Source organism: Rosa chinensis, chromosome 7 (assembly GCF_002994745.2).
Source record: "Rosa chinensis cultivar Old Blush chromosome 7, RchiOBHm-V2, whole genome shotgun sequence".
Taxonomy (NCBI): Eukaryota; Viridiplantae; Streptophyta; class Magnoliopsida; order Rosales; family Rosaceae; genus Rosa; species Rosa chinensis.
In genome coordinates, this window is record NC_037094.1 from 7,596,808 (window position 1) to 7,611,538 (window position 14,731).

Consider the following 14,731-nt stretch of genomic DNA (forward strand, 5'->3'; position numbering starts at 1 on the left):
CACTTTTTAATTCATTATTTTCTCGTAACATAAATGGTCAATTTTACTCTTCTTTATCAATTTCACCTAACTAAAGTTTTGGTGTAGGGTTTTTTGCACCAACAGTGTCTGGAGACTTGGGTGACTGACAATATGATACCCGAACTTACAAAGTTATCAAAGTAATACCCAGACTCAATTTTTCGTATCAACGTGGTACCTACGTCAATTTTCCGTCACGTCTCCGTCAATCCTAACCATGTGCGACGCACGCGACTCATTAAATGAGGCTAAAAATGACTTTTTCACTCTTCCTCTCCTCTTCTCCAACCCATCACCCTCTTCCTCTCCTCCTTAACACCACCTGGTAATAATAAACCATTCTTTCCCTCCATCAAACCCACATCACTTCCTCCCTCCCCAATTTTGATTTAGATTGGATGACATGTGTTTTGCAGAATTGCAGCTGTAGAAAACCACAGCGGAAGTGATTCCACCAAGAATATGATATCTTCTACAAAATAACCCTACTTACAGAGACAAACAATTACCAATTAATCTCTATAGAAATCAAATTGCAGCAATGCAGAGTGAAAATCAAAGCCCCAACACTTCAATTCTCCTCAATTTGAAGGTTACCAAAGACTGAGCTAAGCATCATCATAGCAATGAAACCAAGGACTAAACTAAATCACAGTAGCTAGAGCAGAGAAATAGCAGCATTACCACGCAAGAGGAAAGCAAAGACCACGAATTGACCAACCAACATCTTCAAGAAACCAAAACCCCCAAGAATGCATCCTCCTCCATCTTCTTCCACAAAAACTCCCGCGTTCCAGACAACCCCGTTTTCTATGCCATCTTCCCTGACTCCTCCCTCACCTCCACCACCACCGCCGCCTTGCTCCAATCCCTCCAGAGATGAGAAACATACAGAGACATCGTTTCCATCGGCGCCGCCCTACAACTCCTCCGAAAATGGCGACAATTTGTTGGACCAAACACTCAAAACGTCGTCGTAGTCCAACTTCAGCATCAGCCCACACTCCGAATCCTCCTCCTTTGGCGGCAACTCCGCCAGCTTCGACTCCACCACCGCTAGTTTCTCCATCTTCTTCCCGGAAGAAGAAGGGGCCAACGGAGCCGAAATGGATGGCCGAGATTTGTTGAATCTGGGTGAGATTTCAAGAACATCAACGGTCGGGAAACTCCACCAGTTCATCCCACCAACATTTCCTCCATCCTTTTCCCTCTTCCTCCTCCTCCCACTGCCACGTCATCATCGCCTTTGCAGTCTCGCCGTTCTAATCATCGAGACCAGGACTTGGGTGTCCGCCTAAATGGAGAAGAAGAAGAAGACGATGAATAAGAGAGAAAATTTAATGAATTGAGGGGCAAATTAGTCTTTTTAGCCTCATTTAATGAGTCTGTGCATCGCACGTGGTTAGGATTGACGGAGACGTGACGGAAAATTGACGTAGGTACCACGTTGATACGAAAAATTGAGTCTGGGTATTACTTTGATAACTTTGTAAGTTCGGGTATCATATTGTCAGTCACCCAAGTCTCCAGACACTGTTGGTGCAAAAAACCCTTTGGTGTATGCCTCCCTTTTATTAATACTTTTATTTCAAATAATTTTTTAATGTCAGGAGATTGACCAAATTAATACGTGAGGCGATCGACAACTAACGGCAGATTTTAATATTATGCATTCTTTTCCTGTTCTTTTGTTCCACCATCACTGACTCGGTCCAAAAATAATCAGAAAAGTGCCACGTTTGAGTGATTAGAAAAAAAAAGCCCTTCGAAAAAAGAAAAAAGGGCTCGTAGGCCTAAAGCCACTTTTATAAAGTTAGATTCTCCGGCGCCGCAGCACATGACTCGTCTTCCCCGAAACACAAAGCAAGACTTCTTCGAAACCCAATCATATTTCCACAGCTGTCCTCTCACCCCATTAACAGTAAAGTTAAAGTTAAAGTTAAAGTTAAAGTTAAAGTTAAAGTTAAAGTTGAAATATGAAAATAACAGTAAACCACCATTTACCAAGTATGAAATTTATTTCAACCCAGATTTATTTGTATTCAAGGTACATTTGATATGTGAGGTAAACAGCATTAGTGCACAAACAGAGCAAATGACAAGCTGAACATTATATAGATCCCAAAATAAAATAAATTGAAGTTCTTCTACTTCTACATCTTATTGCTATTTACAGGTTCTACCTAAAGACCAGGATGGTAGCCAAGAGGCACTCTCTGTGTGTCTACCCGCTGCACAACTCTCCTCGAACCCCACTCATGGCAAAACGCCAAGGCAAGTCTCAGTACAGTTCCAAGCCCAAGGACCACAATAACACCTATATTTACAGTTCAGTCTTCAATATCAGCAAACATCTTTATATCAAACTGCGAAAGTGATACAAGATTCACATGTTAACATGCAAAAGCATACCGATGATAATGTTAATGGGAACTGCAGAGATGCCTAGGGTGGCAGATATTAGCACGTCCAACAGCAGACCACCAATGAGGATTGAGAATGCCACCCAAAGTGGGCTCATACAGCCCTGCAACAAAGAATAGCATAAGCAAAATCATCACACCAATAACAGTACTCATAAAACATACTACAATCTAGTGAATAATTCTTACCTGGTCTGGGTTTTGCGATCGATAGGTTGTTTCAATTCTCCAAACCCAATAATTTGTCTGTGACACCAAATACACTGAGGGTTAAGTTTGTTGACAAAATTTATGAGTCGCAGTAATAATGGATAATTGGATAATGACACTGCCATAACTCTATGCTCGGATGTAACAATCATCGTTCAAGTTTCTCTCGTAAAGCCTAATCGTCTCCCTTATATCTAAAAGAACAATCATAATTCCACGGCTCATACAATCGGGATCACTAGTCAATAAAAAGCTCAAGTTTGAACCTAACCTAAATGGCTAAGTAAGGAATAAAAAGATAACCAGTGAAATTTTGGATATTGAAAGACTTTGAGGGAGTCCAGCTTCAAACAACGATAGATAAACAAATGCTTAAATATATGCATATATCCACCTGTATTAAACTAACTCACAATCTCATCTCCACAACATCATTTTCAGATACATTTTTCTATTCTACAACATTATTGTTTAATACACAATCATACTAGTTTTTGCTGGTGTAAGATCAATACTTCATTTCATGTAAATAAATATTATAGCCATGGCGTGAACGGAAAAGGCTACGTATAGAACCCAAAGGTACATATCACATACAGTTGGCTGGGATTCTGGAGATGACACATTCGCAGCTACCTCTCTGCATTAACCCAAAAAAAAAAAAATGGCATTACAATGTGGCTGCATATGTGAGCTAATTTTACAGATTATCAATCAAATATTGGTGAGTGAATTACTGGCAAATCTCGCATTTGTTTGATCCTTTGGATTGAAACCAAGTGTCTATACATGATCTGTGCGCTTTCGCAAGTTCACCTCGACAATGGCATCCGAGATCAATCAAAGCTTCATCTTTATCCTGCTGACACACCCTGCACAACAAAACAACATATTCCTAAATCAACCACACTGAAAATCACTAACTCTTGCATCATCCAATTCGATCCGAAAGGCGGGAATTTCGATTGAATGTTGAGGAGTTTTACCTGCATTGTTCATGAGCGCTGGAGTTTCTGGAATGCTGTCCCTTAACATCCTTGGACGAATTGGCGGCGGCGGGCGGGGCCGGTGGTGGTTCGGAAACGACGACGTTCAGCAGCGGCGGCACCGTATCCTCAACGGCAGAAGAATCGGGAATTGAGGTGACCGCCTCAGCGCCGCCGTCACGGTGCTGCTGCTTCTCAAGGTCAGGAGGCTCGCAATTTGAGCTCTCCGTGTCATTGCTCATCTCACTGCTGCTCGATTCGTCGGAACCCCAGAGCGTTCAATTCGAATCCGATTTTTCAATTGACGAAGAATTCGGTATGGATTTCGAAAACTGAGAGGAAAATTGAGGGATTAAATCTGTGGATTTGATATTGGGATTTGGATTACAAGAGTGGAGGTCACAGGCTCTGCATTCTGGACAAAGAAAGGGGAAGAGAGAAAGCGGCCAAGAAGATGAATCATCAATTTTTTTGATTACTAGTATGGTATGACTACTCTATCAGCTCTCCAGGATGAGCTCGAGAAAGACGGGTGGGTTTGACCCGGCCCAGATTCAACTGCTGCTGTTACTTCTTCTTGTTTTTTTGTTTGGGCCCCCCGGTATATGGGATGAGAATAAAATGATTTATAAATTAATTAAGCATAAGGAATGTTGCTTTCGGCCTAAACTATCTTAAAAATACGAATTCAAAGACGCATCAAAACTATCTTATTCAGAGACTTCAAATAGCTACACGTGCCGCTGACGTATCATCCCCCACTTAATGTTGTCACTCTGTCCTCCTGTAAATTTTTTAAGATCATATGCTCAGTGACTGTTTTGGATGGCAGACAGAGACGACGGCGAATATGAAATTGTAATTACGCAACCAGAAGATAGGCAAGGCCTTTTTTAGATGTCGACTTGGATCGGTTGAGCAGTCATGCCACAAAAGAAGAGGAGTCGAGCCTCCATTTTTATAACTAATAATACTCCTCACCGATACTTAAATTTCATGCTAACTGATTACAAGGAATTCAGCAATAACATCCGACAAAGAAGGTAAGTTCATCGTTTTCAGAAATGTCTTCGAAAGGGATCGAAGGATTGCAGAACACACTTTCTTAACGCTACAAATGACTCTGTATACATTTTATCAACTGAGAAAGCATTTACATAACTTGCAGTGTCAGTGCTTAGGTGATAAACAAAGAACCTCTGCTTTTGATCCTCAGGTTGCATCTGATTTTCCATGTACCTATCAATTGGATAAAATGTATATCAGTAACAGAACTTATGATCGCAACATAGAGCACACGTTTTGCCAAAAGAAGAAATATAGAGTCAAGCTTCATGGTTCACATAATAAAGTGAAATTTAAAAAGAAAAAAAAGTAAAGTAATATTTAAACCATTGCTACGTGTATGTGTTCATATTTTGAAGCAAAAATGGTCAATGCAGGACTTGAGGAATGTATTCACCCACAGTTGGAATTATATTTTCAAACCAACTAATAATTTCTTTTTGTATTCATGGTACATTGGTGAGGTAATCAGCATCGGTGCCCCTAACAAAACAAATGACAATCTGAACATCATACAGATCCCATACAAAGGAATTCTACCTCATCATGACACTATTTAGTATTTGAAAGTTTACCTTTTGCACATCTATGGCCGCTGTCAATATCTGTTCATGGAAGAAAGCTAGTCTCAGTGCACTTCCAAGTGCGAGAACCATAAGAACACCTGTTTACAGTAAAACTTTCATCACCAAACACCCTAATATACAGTGACATAAGATTCACATATCAAAATGCACAAACGTACCATACAGAATGTAAGCCGGCAGCTTAGAGATATTAAGGGTAGCATATAAAATCATGTACACCGCCAGACAAGCTATGACAATTGAAAATGCCACAGCCAGTGCTCTCATACAGCACTGCAACAAAGAACAGTACTGTAAGCACAATCAATACACCAATGATTCTACTCATAAACCATCTGGTACGACGACTCTTACCCTGTCTCGATTTTCTCGTTTAATTTCAACTCTCCAAACCGAGTGATCTGTCTGCTCTACCAAAACACATCGAGAGTAAAAATTTTGGACAAAGTTGTGAGATGCTTCAATATTACTACAGAAAGAATGGTATTGGCACCGGCAAATATCTATGCTTTGATGTAATGATCTCTCAACCCCATTTTCAGTCCTTAATTGTTAATCATTTCCTTGTCTAAAACAAAAATCTCATTTCCATAGCTAATGCAATCAGGATCACCACTTCAGAAGCTAACGTTTGAACCTAAAATATTAATATATCCCTCTAGCATTAAAATAACAATTCCTTCTTAGATTCACTAATTTATACTAATCTTCAAACACAAAACTAAATGAGCTTTTGCCAGTGTAAGATCATATTGAACGCTAAACTATGCTTTGAATGCAGAAGCTACAGTTAGAGCCAGAAGTACATACAGCGGCGGTGGCTGTCGGTGGTGCAGAAACGACGATGTTCATCAGTGGAACCGGCGGCTCACAGCCGCCGGCGACACTCTCGTTGTTGTTGCTCGTCATCTCTCTCTGCTTGCTTAGTCGGCTGGAACCGTAACCCTAGAGCTTCAGATCAAATCAAAATTCCAAGTTATAAAGAATTCATATGGCCGGATTACGAAGATTAGAGAGGAGAATGAGAAAGGTTCAGTAATTACATTGTTGACTTTACCTTTTGGTCTTCGGAATGGAGCTACAGAGTCTTCACTCTGCGAAACTGAGGAGAAGAGAGAGTGGCCAAGTCCGTGGGTGTTTAGAACGGTTTTGATAGTGTCACTAGTTCATCTGCTCTGCGAAAATGTGCACAGAGGATCCGGTGGGTCAGGGTGTGACTCGGCTCAGATTATGCTGCGGTTGGTTTTGTTTGGGGCGCTCTGTTCAAGGGAAAAGACGAAGAGAATTGTTTTTGCTTTTTTGGGGGGTTTTAGCTCTTCCTTTCGACGATGCTGCATGGGGTTTTTACTTCTTCCTCTTAGAAAATAGAATCCGTGTAAAAAGGCATCGGTAAAATCTAAGACCATTGAGCTTAATAAAAGGAATTCTACGTACAAATGAGCGGCTTATACTCTAAATCAAATGCTCGCAAGCAGAATATATGAGTTATTTTGATTTTTGATCACAAACACGTGTTACAAAATAGTTTTTTTTCTAAGAACTCGTCTTCTACTCGTATCGTCGAAAGGAAGAAGTAAAAAACCCCCCAGAGGAATGCTAGCTACATTCCCCTCCAACATTTCATTTCTACTTCATTGTATGTCATGTATACTCTAATATTCTTAGAAATCAGATATTTAATACATTAATTAGACAAATTTTCTCTTTTCTCTTTTACCCTTATTTATTTCAATTTTCATTAATATTGTGGTTGACTTTCTCTCTCTCTCCCTCCATTTAGTATTCTCTTTATTATTTTCCTTTTCTTTGAGTCTGGGAATTCCTCTTTCACCTCTATTCTAGCAATATATTTCTGGTCTTTGATCACAACTACAAGTTGCATATCATCATATAATCGACGGAATTTCAATAAACTACTAAGTGCCCAAAACAAAAACTCCTAATTCAAACATGATTCTTTAAAAGTCTTTGATTTACTAACGATCCTCGATGAAACAATAAGTTATTCGAATTTCTTTCATTCTAGATAACTAGTCATCGGCTCATAACCATTTTAATCATTTTGTCATAAATTTTCCACTACAAATCTCAATCAAAATTACCTCTTGAGGCCAACGTCATACACACCTCATCATTCCAGATCAGTATGCCCAATCCTAGGTAACTCGGTTAATGGCATGGGTGGGAGGCCATTAGGTTATTTGAATTGATTCATCTTTTATAAATTTGAATTGATTCTAGATTGCGTGGGTGGGAGGCCACATATATACGTTTAGCATTGTGTATCGGGTCATGAAGGCATGAACCCAAGAAAAGAGTTCTACGAAAAAAAAAAAAAAGAAGGCAGAATGAATAAAAGAGAAGTTTTAAATACACACCCTAAATTATTTAATACACACTCCTTACTCAATACACTTACCATTTAATTTCTCATTCTAATATTTTACTAAATACACAACCCAAATTACCTAAAATATCCTTAAACTAAAAAACCATGAAATACACTATTATTTAACTACATTAAGGCTACCATGTAATTTGATTAGTATATATAATTGACCATATTAATTACTTGTGTTAGTTATTGGGAAATCCATAAAGATTCATCATTGTTCCCTTCAAATAGATGCTTAGAAATAAGTTTTGTATTATTTGAGTTCTCATTCACCAAACACTGAAACACCATATTGATCAAGTATAAAATTTTGAGTCGAACATTCAATCAAAATTATATCCGTAGTTTCTCCACAATGGCAAAACTACAAAATTGTCATTGGATGGTCAAACAAATTAACAATTACAAAGTTTTATACATGTGATGTTTTATATTAGATAATAAATTGACTAATCATAACTTTTAGGAAAAAAAAACGAACTAAAAAGTGGGAGTAAAGCGATATATGTTTTAAAAACACTTAATGCCATTGATTTTGAAATTCTAAATTATATGGTTTCTCACCCCATTTAATTACAATTTATTTAAGGAAAAATTAAATTAGATGGTTTCTAACTTTACTTCTTATTTTAAATGAGGATGTTATTTATAGAAGTTCATTGTGTTTATAATTATAGAATAAAAAAAGGAAGAATTCTTATTTTTCTTCTAATACATAGATGTCTATTTTAGTCATTTAATCTACCAATGAAATCTGATTTGAAATATAAAATAATAGGGATGTGTATTAAGTAGTTTGGGGTGTGTATTTAAAATTTATCTAAATAAAAACTCAAATATAAAAAACAAAAAAGAATGTTGGACATTTAATATAATGGTACACAAGGAAATAAAATAATTTATTTTTCATTGCAATAAATGATGAGATTTCTATCTTAATGGAGTACACATGACATACAATAAAGGGTTTTTTGCACCAACAGTGTCTGGACACTTGGGTGACTGACAATATGATACCCGAACTTACAAAGTTATCAAAGTGATACCCAGACTCAATTTTTCGTATCTCCGTCGTACCTGTCGTCATTTTCATTCACATTTCCGTTAATTTGACCACGTGCAATGCATGTGACTGGTTTAATGAGACAAAAAAGACAAATTTGCCCTCAATTTGTTTTTTTTTTTTTTGGGAGAACACTCGATTCGTTAATTTTTTTTTTCTCTCTTATTCATCATCCTCTTCCTTGAAACAGATCAAATCCAAAACTAGTTACCCATCATTGTTCTTCCATCAAATTCAACCTCTTGCAATTTGCTTTCCCATTCAAATCCACCACCAGTCCCATCTTCGTGACAGCAATCAAGATAAGTATTTGAACCTAGCAATTCTTCATGTTCATCATCTTCTTAAACCCAGCAAAAAAGCAAAAAAAGAAAAGAAAAAAAAAACTAAGAAATCCCAGCATTTGTTCATGTTCTTGAACCCATTCATATTCATCTTCTCAAACCCAGCAAACCAATTGAGCTTTCGAGAGAAGAGAGATTGGTGACGGAGGGACCACTCGATCCCAGCCTCACCTCTGCCAGCCCGCCGCAACAGAACATCGGAAGAAGGTCTCGTTCAGGCGTGCAGCCCCAAATTCGAACTCCATTCGAAATCCGACTTCGAGCCCGCCGCCTCCTATCATGGTCGCTGGCTTTGCCTCTAACTGCCGTGATTTTTCTTCTATGCTAGCAACCAAAGCACTTGCCTCAGCCAACTTCGAATCAACAATAAACTTAATTTCTGGAATCTCTGAGCGGATCTCACGCAAAGCCTTCTATATATTAATCACACACTGCTTCTCAACCCAAGGCCTTCCTCAAATTCTCCTCTGGCTTTTCAATTTCAGAAGTTGCAATCAAATGGGCTGCCCGAGTTCTTCCTGCCTCGAAGTCCACTCCTTTTTCTCAATCAGGAGTAGCCCCAAATTGTATTGGTATACATAAAGCTCGTTTTCGAGCTCCAAAAGCCTCCGAGTTATCCCTTCCCTGGTCTGTAGCTGCCTCACCTCCCCGTGGGTTCAAATAAGACAACCCCTTTCCCCTCCTGGCCAGAGTTCAACTTCGATTTACCGGAATTCATGTTTGCTCGGACCCAGTTTCGGTCTTCTCAGCCCGGGTTTTGGGCTTCCAAGACCAACCCGACCACCTCTCTCTCTCTCTCTCTCTCTCAACAGAAAACCCTGGTCCGTACGTGACCTAGTTCCCAGATTCCGGCGAATGAGATTTCAAGTCCCATGACCACCGATTGAGACTTTTGGTTAATAGAACAAAATAATAAAATTCATTCCGTTTTTATTTTCAATATAATAATTTATTTTAAAAAATTGAATTTATTCATTTAGACTTTGATATAGTTGAAAAGTCTATTTTGCCCTCATTTTGCGACTCATGTGCCTCGCACGTGGTCGAGATTGACGGAAACGTGACGGACAATGACGGTAGGTACGACGGAGATACGAAAAATTGAGTTTGGGTATCACTTTGATAACTTTGTAAGTTCGGGTATCATATTGTCAGTCACCCAAGTGTCCAGACACTGTTGGTGCAAAAAACCCTACAATAAATAGGAAAGGTAGAAATGGATAGGTTGGACTGTTGGAGGAAAAAGTTGCTAGCATTCCTCATTTTCTAAACATCAAGCTCTCATGCAAAAACCCGTAGGGCATATCACCTTCTTTTCATGTCGATATTAACATCTTCATCAAATAGATCATTGATCGCTCGTGTTGTGCTGTGTTTTACAGTTTTACTGGAGTCTAATGACGCGATGATGGTAATCAGATTGTTGTTGGCTCCAGCCCAGATTCTACTTTCAGAGATTTATCACTAGCAACTCATAAACAAGCAAAAAATATGAAAACCGTTTATAGTGGCCTTAATTTAGTTTCATATCACTAAAAAATTCCAAGTCATAAACCAAAGGATATAAGTAACTCAAAAAGTTTACACATGCTCTAAGTATGAATGCGGATGGCAGTGAACTGTAATAATGCATCTCATGTTGTAACAAGAAGATAGGCAAGGCCTTTCAGATATTCGACAATTTCAGAACCTCCGAGCTTTGAAATTCCATATACTCTGTCAACAAAAGTGATTGGAACCTGCATGTGGGGACAGGGAGGCAAAAGGGCCAGAAATAGTTAGAATGCAGATATTCTTGAAACAAGATGTGAAATAGAACTGACAAGCAACCAAGCGATATCAGCAAAGCAAAATGTGCTTCCAGATCATAGAACTATCAGTTTCAACCAGAAGCCACAGTAGGAAAACATGTATGATGTAATTTTATCTACCTCTTCGATATGGTAGCCTTTTCTAGAGGCCCGAACTATCATTTCCATCTGAAATACATATCCCTTGCTGACACAGGAACTAATGATATCTTCAAGAGCTGATTTTCTATAAAGCCTACAACAGAACCACAACAATCTGAGTCCTATTTTTGCTAACTGTGAATATCCTCATAGCTTAATGCAATAATTAACACGTACCGGAAAGATCCTGTCAAGTCTGATACGCCAGGCCATAAAAGCGTCTGTGCAAGTACATTGGCCCCCCTACTTGTTAGTTTGCGCATAAGATTCCACCCATGTACACCCCCACCTTTGACATAACGGGTTCCAGTAACTATAGTAGCATCAGTCTCCAACTGTTTCCTGACAAGCACGCCATAAGTAAATTCAGAACATATGTTAAGCACATTATGGTTTAGAATAAACAAAGCACACAAAATGAAATTGTTCTTACTTGATGAAGCTTGGCAAATACTTTGGCTGCATCACAAGAAGCAAACAGATCAAATGAATAAAACTCTGATTCTGTGAAGCTGATGACAAAATGGAAGTGCAATTCGTATATGAACGCGAAAAACAGTAGTAAAGTACGAAACTGTGATTCTGTTCCGTGATTAAAGGGAACAGATACTTAAAACTTTATGATTGACTTCTTTGAGATAGTGTCATGAAGACAAGATATTGACAATTCAAATGAAATGACTCAAAATCTTATAATTTCCCCAAAACATTTCTGGCTACTGGTATGTACTCTAGCGATCAATTAGCTACAAAGAAATTATGTTCTATACCAATATAAGCAGGCAACAGCTATCGCCCTCCATTGTTAAACTTCAAACAGACAGCTCCAATAAAATAAACAGTAGAAAGATGTGACGAGTGAGGACAATCTAGTGTGAAAAACAAAATTTCACAAAACTAGTACGTTCGCCTCTTTGCAATTACTGATTCAAATAAAGCTATTGGGCAGCAGACACTAAACACATTCAACGAAAACTAAGTATTTATGAGGCAAACATATGATGATGAACCTTCAGATAACTAAACTTACATGATGTGACAAATCTGCATCCATTATCACAACAAAATTGCCAGATGCATGCTTCAATCCATGAATGTAAGCCGTTCCTGAATTTCGCAAACAACAAAGCTACTTTTAGCACATCTAACAACAATGCTAGAATTTCATTTGACAATTCCAAGATATCCAAACACAAAAGAGAAAACTCAAAAACAAAGCACCACACTTACCCAACCCAAGCTTCTTAGCTCTAGCTCTCAACAGCTGCAACACATTAAAACAAACACCAAATCAATCAAACCCTAAAAATCAAAATCCATAACAACAGCCCTTGAAACTTTGAAAACGAACTACTCACGATGCGATCGTGACCGTACAGCTCCTGCAATTGCTGAACCACCTGCTGAGTACCGTCAGGGGATCCATCGTCAACAATGATGATCTCAAAGTCAACATCCCTAAACCCCCGAAAAAAAAAAAAAAAAAAAATCAAATACGTTACCGTTTTGCTGGATTTTCAAATTTAGGGATTCAATTACAGAAAAATTGGGGAACAGAATAATGATTACCGGAGATGCTTGAAGACGAGGTAGACGAGGAGGGCGATGTTGAGGCGCTCGTTATAGGTTGGGACTATGATACTGTACTTGTTCTTCGTCTTCTCCATTCTTCAATTTCCCAAATTGAATCATATTCCAATTCATCGAATCGAACAAGAAGGAATTTGTAATCTCGGTCAAGCGTGACGTTGACTCAGATCCAACGGCTGCTTCTGTGCCTATTGGTAAGTTGATCAGCGCCAAATTTTATGAGTGTCGGGCCTGCTAACCGGCCAAACTGGGCCGACATATGGCCCAATTTTGGAAAACTGTAATTTCCTTTTTTTATTTTTCTTTCGGTGTAATTTTCAGTTAATACAATGCTCTACACTATTAATCTAGATTTTTCGGAATTTGGATTTAAGTAATCAAAGCTTCTGATGAAATATGTAAACTAATGTATATAAATTTTTATCTACAAATTTTTTTTATTACACACTCATAATGACAAATTTCTAGCTCCGTTACTGAACTTGTAAGTTTATCAATTTAACGTAGACTAAAAACGAAGTGTTTAAAAGAATAATTTATTATAAGTATAAGTATCATAAGCTAACTCGTCCATATAATAATAACTTTATATCAAGGGTTGCTTACTATTTATGTTTCAATCTTAAACTTCCCAAAACAAGAGTGAAAGTAACAAAAGCATAAAGTTCAAGAAAACATGGCATGAACCAAATCTCAAGTCATCCACATTCCCTTCTTCCCTTTATTTTTTTCTTCCTCAGATGCAATGATTAATATCCTTGTATTGCCAATTAAGGCATTGCTTTATTCCTTTACTCTTTCATATATGTACCTATGAGGCTATGATCTCCCCAAACCTCAACACCTTCAACTCACAGCACAAACGTACTCATCAGTCATCACCCTCTCCACCCTTGCGTCCTCTTACATCAAAACCATGTCGACCGAGGCAGCCAAGCCCACTGGCTACAAGCAACTCGACCGCGAGCTCCGTGAAATGATCACTTCCATCACCAACCGCGTGACCGATCTTCACAAGTCCGGCTCGGGCCACGGCCACGAGGAGGACGAGGACGAGCATGGTGTGAGGATCATCACCCTTGCCGGAAACAACACCGGAGCCACATTGCGGAGTGAGTTGGATGATCATCAGGACAATCATCGTAAACGTGGCGGCCATCATGGTCTTCATCTAGGAGGTCCTGATGAAGACCCCGAGGGGCTGAGCACATATGTGAACAGCAACTTCCAAGCCATCAACAACTCGCTCGTGATGGGGGGTAGCTACACCACTAATGATCCGGGTGTTCATCTCGACATTACTGATTTTTTCGAACCACATGGGCATAGTAAGCCGGAGAAGAAGGGGTGGAAGGGTAAGAAGAAAGAGAAGAGCGACCAGCATCAGGAGCATGATGATGAGTGAGACTATGGTACTTGGAGAACAGAGGAAAGGTCTTGATTTACTTTCCATTGAGTGGGTTGAGATTAATAATAAGCCTTTTAAGGCTTTAATATGAGTAATCTAAGTAAAAAACTAAATGTTATCGAGTGTTATTATATCATGTTTACTTTCATGAACAAGCTTGTGCCTGCATTCCTTGAGCTTTGAGTTAATAATTCGCAGATAAACATCCATCCACCGTTGTAGACCCACTAGTACTTGAAATTTGCTTTAGTGTTCTTTTTTTTAAATTTTTTTATATTGAAAAAACTTTAATGCTCTTAGTTGAGGATGGATTTGTTTGTGATTTGAATATGCTAATCTAATTTAATACAATGCTAGTCTCTTAACAAACGTTGATGCGAAAACTACTATTAGTTGACATAATTTAAAAAAAAAAAGATGGGAGAGAGCGAGAGCCTCTCTTCTGTGCTAAACCCTAGCGCCACCGTTGATAGGTGGCCTTTCTGGAGGCTTCATGCGCCTCCTCTCCAGCGTCCGCTCAAGCGCATGAGCCTTCCTCTCCATGGCTGCAAGCCGCTCATTTTTCGACGGAACTTTTTTCCAATGGTGATTGATCTGATAGGCTGGGTTTTCTTTGCGCTATGGCTTCAGATTTGGGGTTGTCTGAAGCTGTGGGATCCCGGTGGTACTCTGATCGGTGTGCTGCCA

The 14,731-nt window shown here is 38.8% G+C and overlaps 4 protein-coding genes across 4 annotated transcripts; 1 reads left to right on the forward strand and 3 right to left on the reverse strand.

Annotated features, from left to right (window-relative positions):
- Positions 1-2,020: 2,020 nt before the first annotated feature.
- LOC112179042 lies at positions 2,021-4,182 on the reverse strand. Its single transcript, XM_024317357.2, has 6 exons — positions 3,641-4,182; positions 3,392-3,526; positions 3,252-3,294; positions 2,634-2,690; positions 2,434-2,548; positions 2,021-2,338 (listed from the first exon to the last, which is right to left on the reverse strand). The coding sequence occupies exons 1-6, from the start codon at positions 3,880-3,882 to the stop codon at positions 2,205-2,207; spliced, it is 726 nt and encodes a 241-aa protein (XP_024173125.1). The 5' UTR covers positions 3,883-4,182; the 3' UTR covers positions 2,021-2,204.
- Positions 4,183-4,542: 360 nt separating this feature from the next.
- On the reverse strand, positions 4,543-6,571 carry LOC112177324. The gene is made up of 6 exons (XM_024315621.2): positions 6,350-6,571; positions 6,103-6,243; positions 5,647-5,697; positions 5,451-5,565; positions 5,281-5,369; positions 4,543-4,879 (listed from the first exon to the last, which is right to left on the reverse strand). The coding sequence occupies exons 2-6, from the start codon at positions 6,199-6,201 to the stop codon at positions 4,853-4,855; spliced, it is 381 nt and encodes a 126-aa protein (XP_024171389.1). The 5' UTR covers positions 6,202-6,243; positions 6,350-6,571; the 3' UTR covers positions 4,543-4,852.
- Positions 6,572-10,535: 3,964 nt separating this feature from the next.
- On the reverse strand, positions 10,536-12,771 carry LOC112178792 (dolichol-phosphate mannosyltransferase subunit 1). Its single transcript, XM_024317012.2, has 8 exons — positions 12,616-12,771; positions 12,405-12,504; positions 12,277-12,310; positions 12,077-12,153; positions 11,480-11,505; positions 11,224-11,388; positions 11,026-11,140; positions 10,536-10,833 (listed from the first exon to the last, which is right to left on the reverse strand). The coding sequence occupies exons 1-8, from the start codon at positions 12,711-12,713 to the stop codon at positions 10,729-10,731; spliced, it is 720 nt and encodes a 239-aa protein (XP_024172780.1). The 5' UTR covers positions 12,714-12,771; the 3' UTR covers positions 10,536-10,728.
- Positions 12,772-13,552: 781 nt separating this feature from the next.
- On the forward strand, positions 13,553-14,041 carry LOC112177325. Its single transcript, XM_024315622.1, has one exon. It carries the CDS (start codon positions 13,553-13,555, stop codon positions 14,039-14,041), a length of 489 nt encoding a protein of 162 aa, XP_024171390.1.
- Positions 14,042-14,731: the final 690 nt, after the last annotated feature.

Excerpts from the sequence above, each read along its gene's own strand:
- LOC112179042 (XM_024317357.2), bottom strand. The coding sequence starts at position 3,882 with ATGAGCAATGACACGGAGAGCTCAAATTGCGAGCCTCCTGACCTTGAG. Across the intron at positions 3,527-3,640 it reads AGCGCTCATGAACAATGCAG|GGTGTGTCAGCAGGATAAAG; the intron begins GTAAAACTCCTC and ends TTTGTTGTGCAG. Across the intron at positions 2,549-2,633 it reads GATCGCAAAACCCAGACCAG|GGCTGTATGAGCCCACTTTG; the intron begins GTAAGAATTATT and ends TCTTTGTTGCAG.
- LOC112177324 (XM_024315621.2), bottom strand. The coding sequence starts at position 6,201 with ATGACGAGCAACAACAACGAGAGTGTCGCCGGCGGCTGTGAGCCGCCG. Across the intron at positions 5,370-5,450 it reads GCCGGCTTACATTCTGTATG|GTGTTCTTATGGTTCTCGCA; the intron begins GTACGTTTGTGC and ends TACTGTAAACAG. Across the intron at positions 4,880-5,280 it reads CGGCCATAGATGTGCAAAAG|GTACATGGAAAATCAGATGC; the intron begins GTAAACTTTCAA and ends TCCAATTGATAG.
- LOC112178792 (XM_024317012.2), bottom strand. The coding sequence starts at position 12,713 with ATGGAGAAGACGAAGAACAAGTACAGTATCATAGTCCCAACCTATAAC. Across the intron at positions 12,505-12,615 it reads CTCGTCTTCAAGCATCTCCG|GGATGTTGACTTTGAGATCA; the intron begins GTAATCATTATT and ends TCGGGGGTTTAG. Across the intron at positions 11,506-12,076 it reads ATGCAGATTTGTCACATCAT|CCAAAGTATTTGCCAAGCTT; the intron begins GTAAGTTTAGTT and ends CTTGTGATGCAG.
- LOC112177325 (XM_024315622.1), top strand. The coding sequence starts at position 13,553 with ATGTCGACCGAGGCAGCCAAGCCCACTGGCTACAAGCAACTCGACCGC.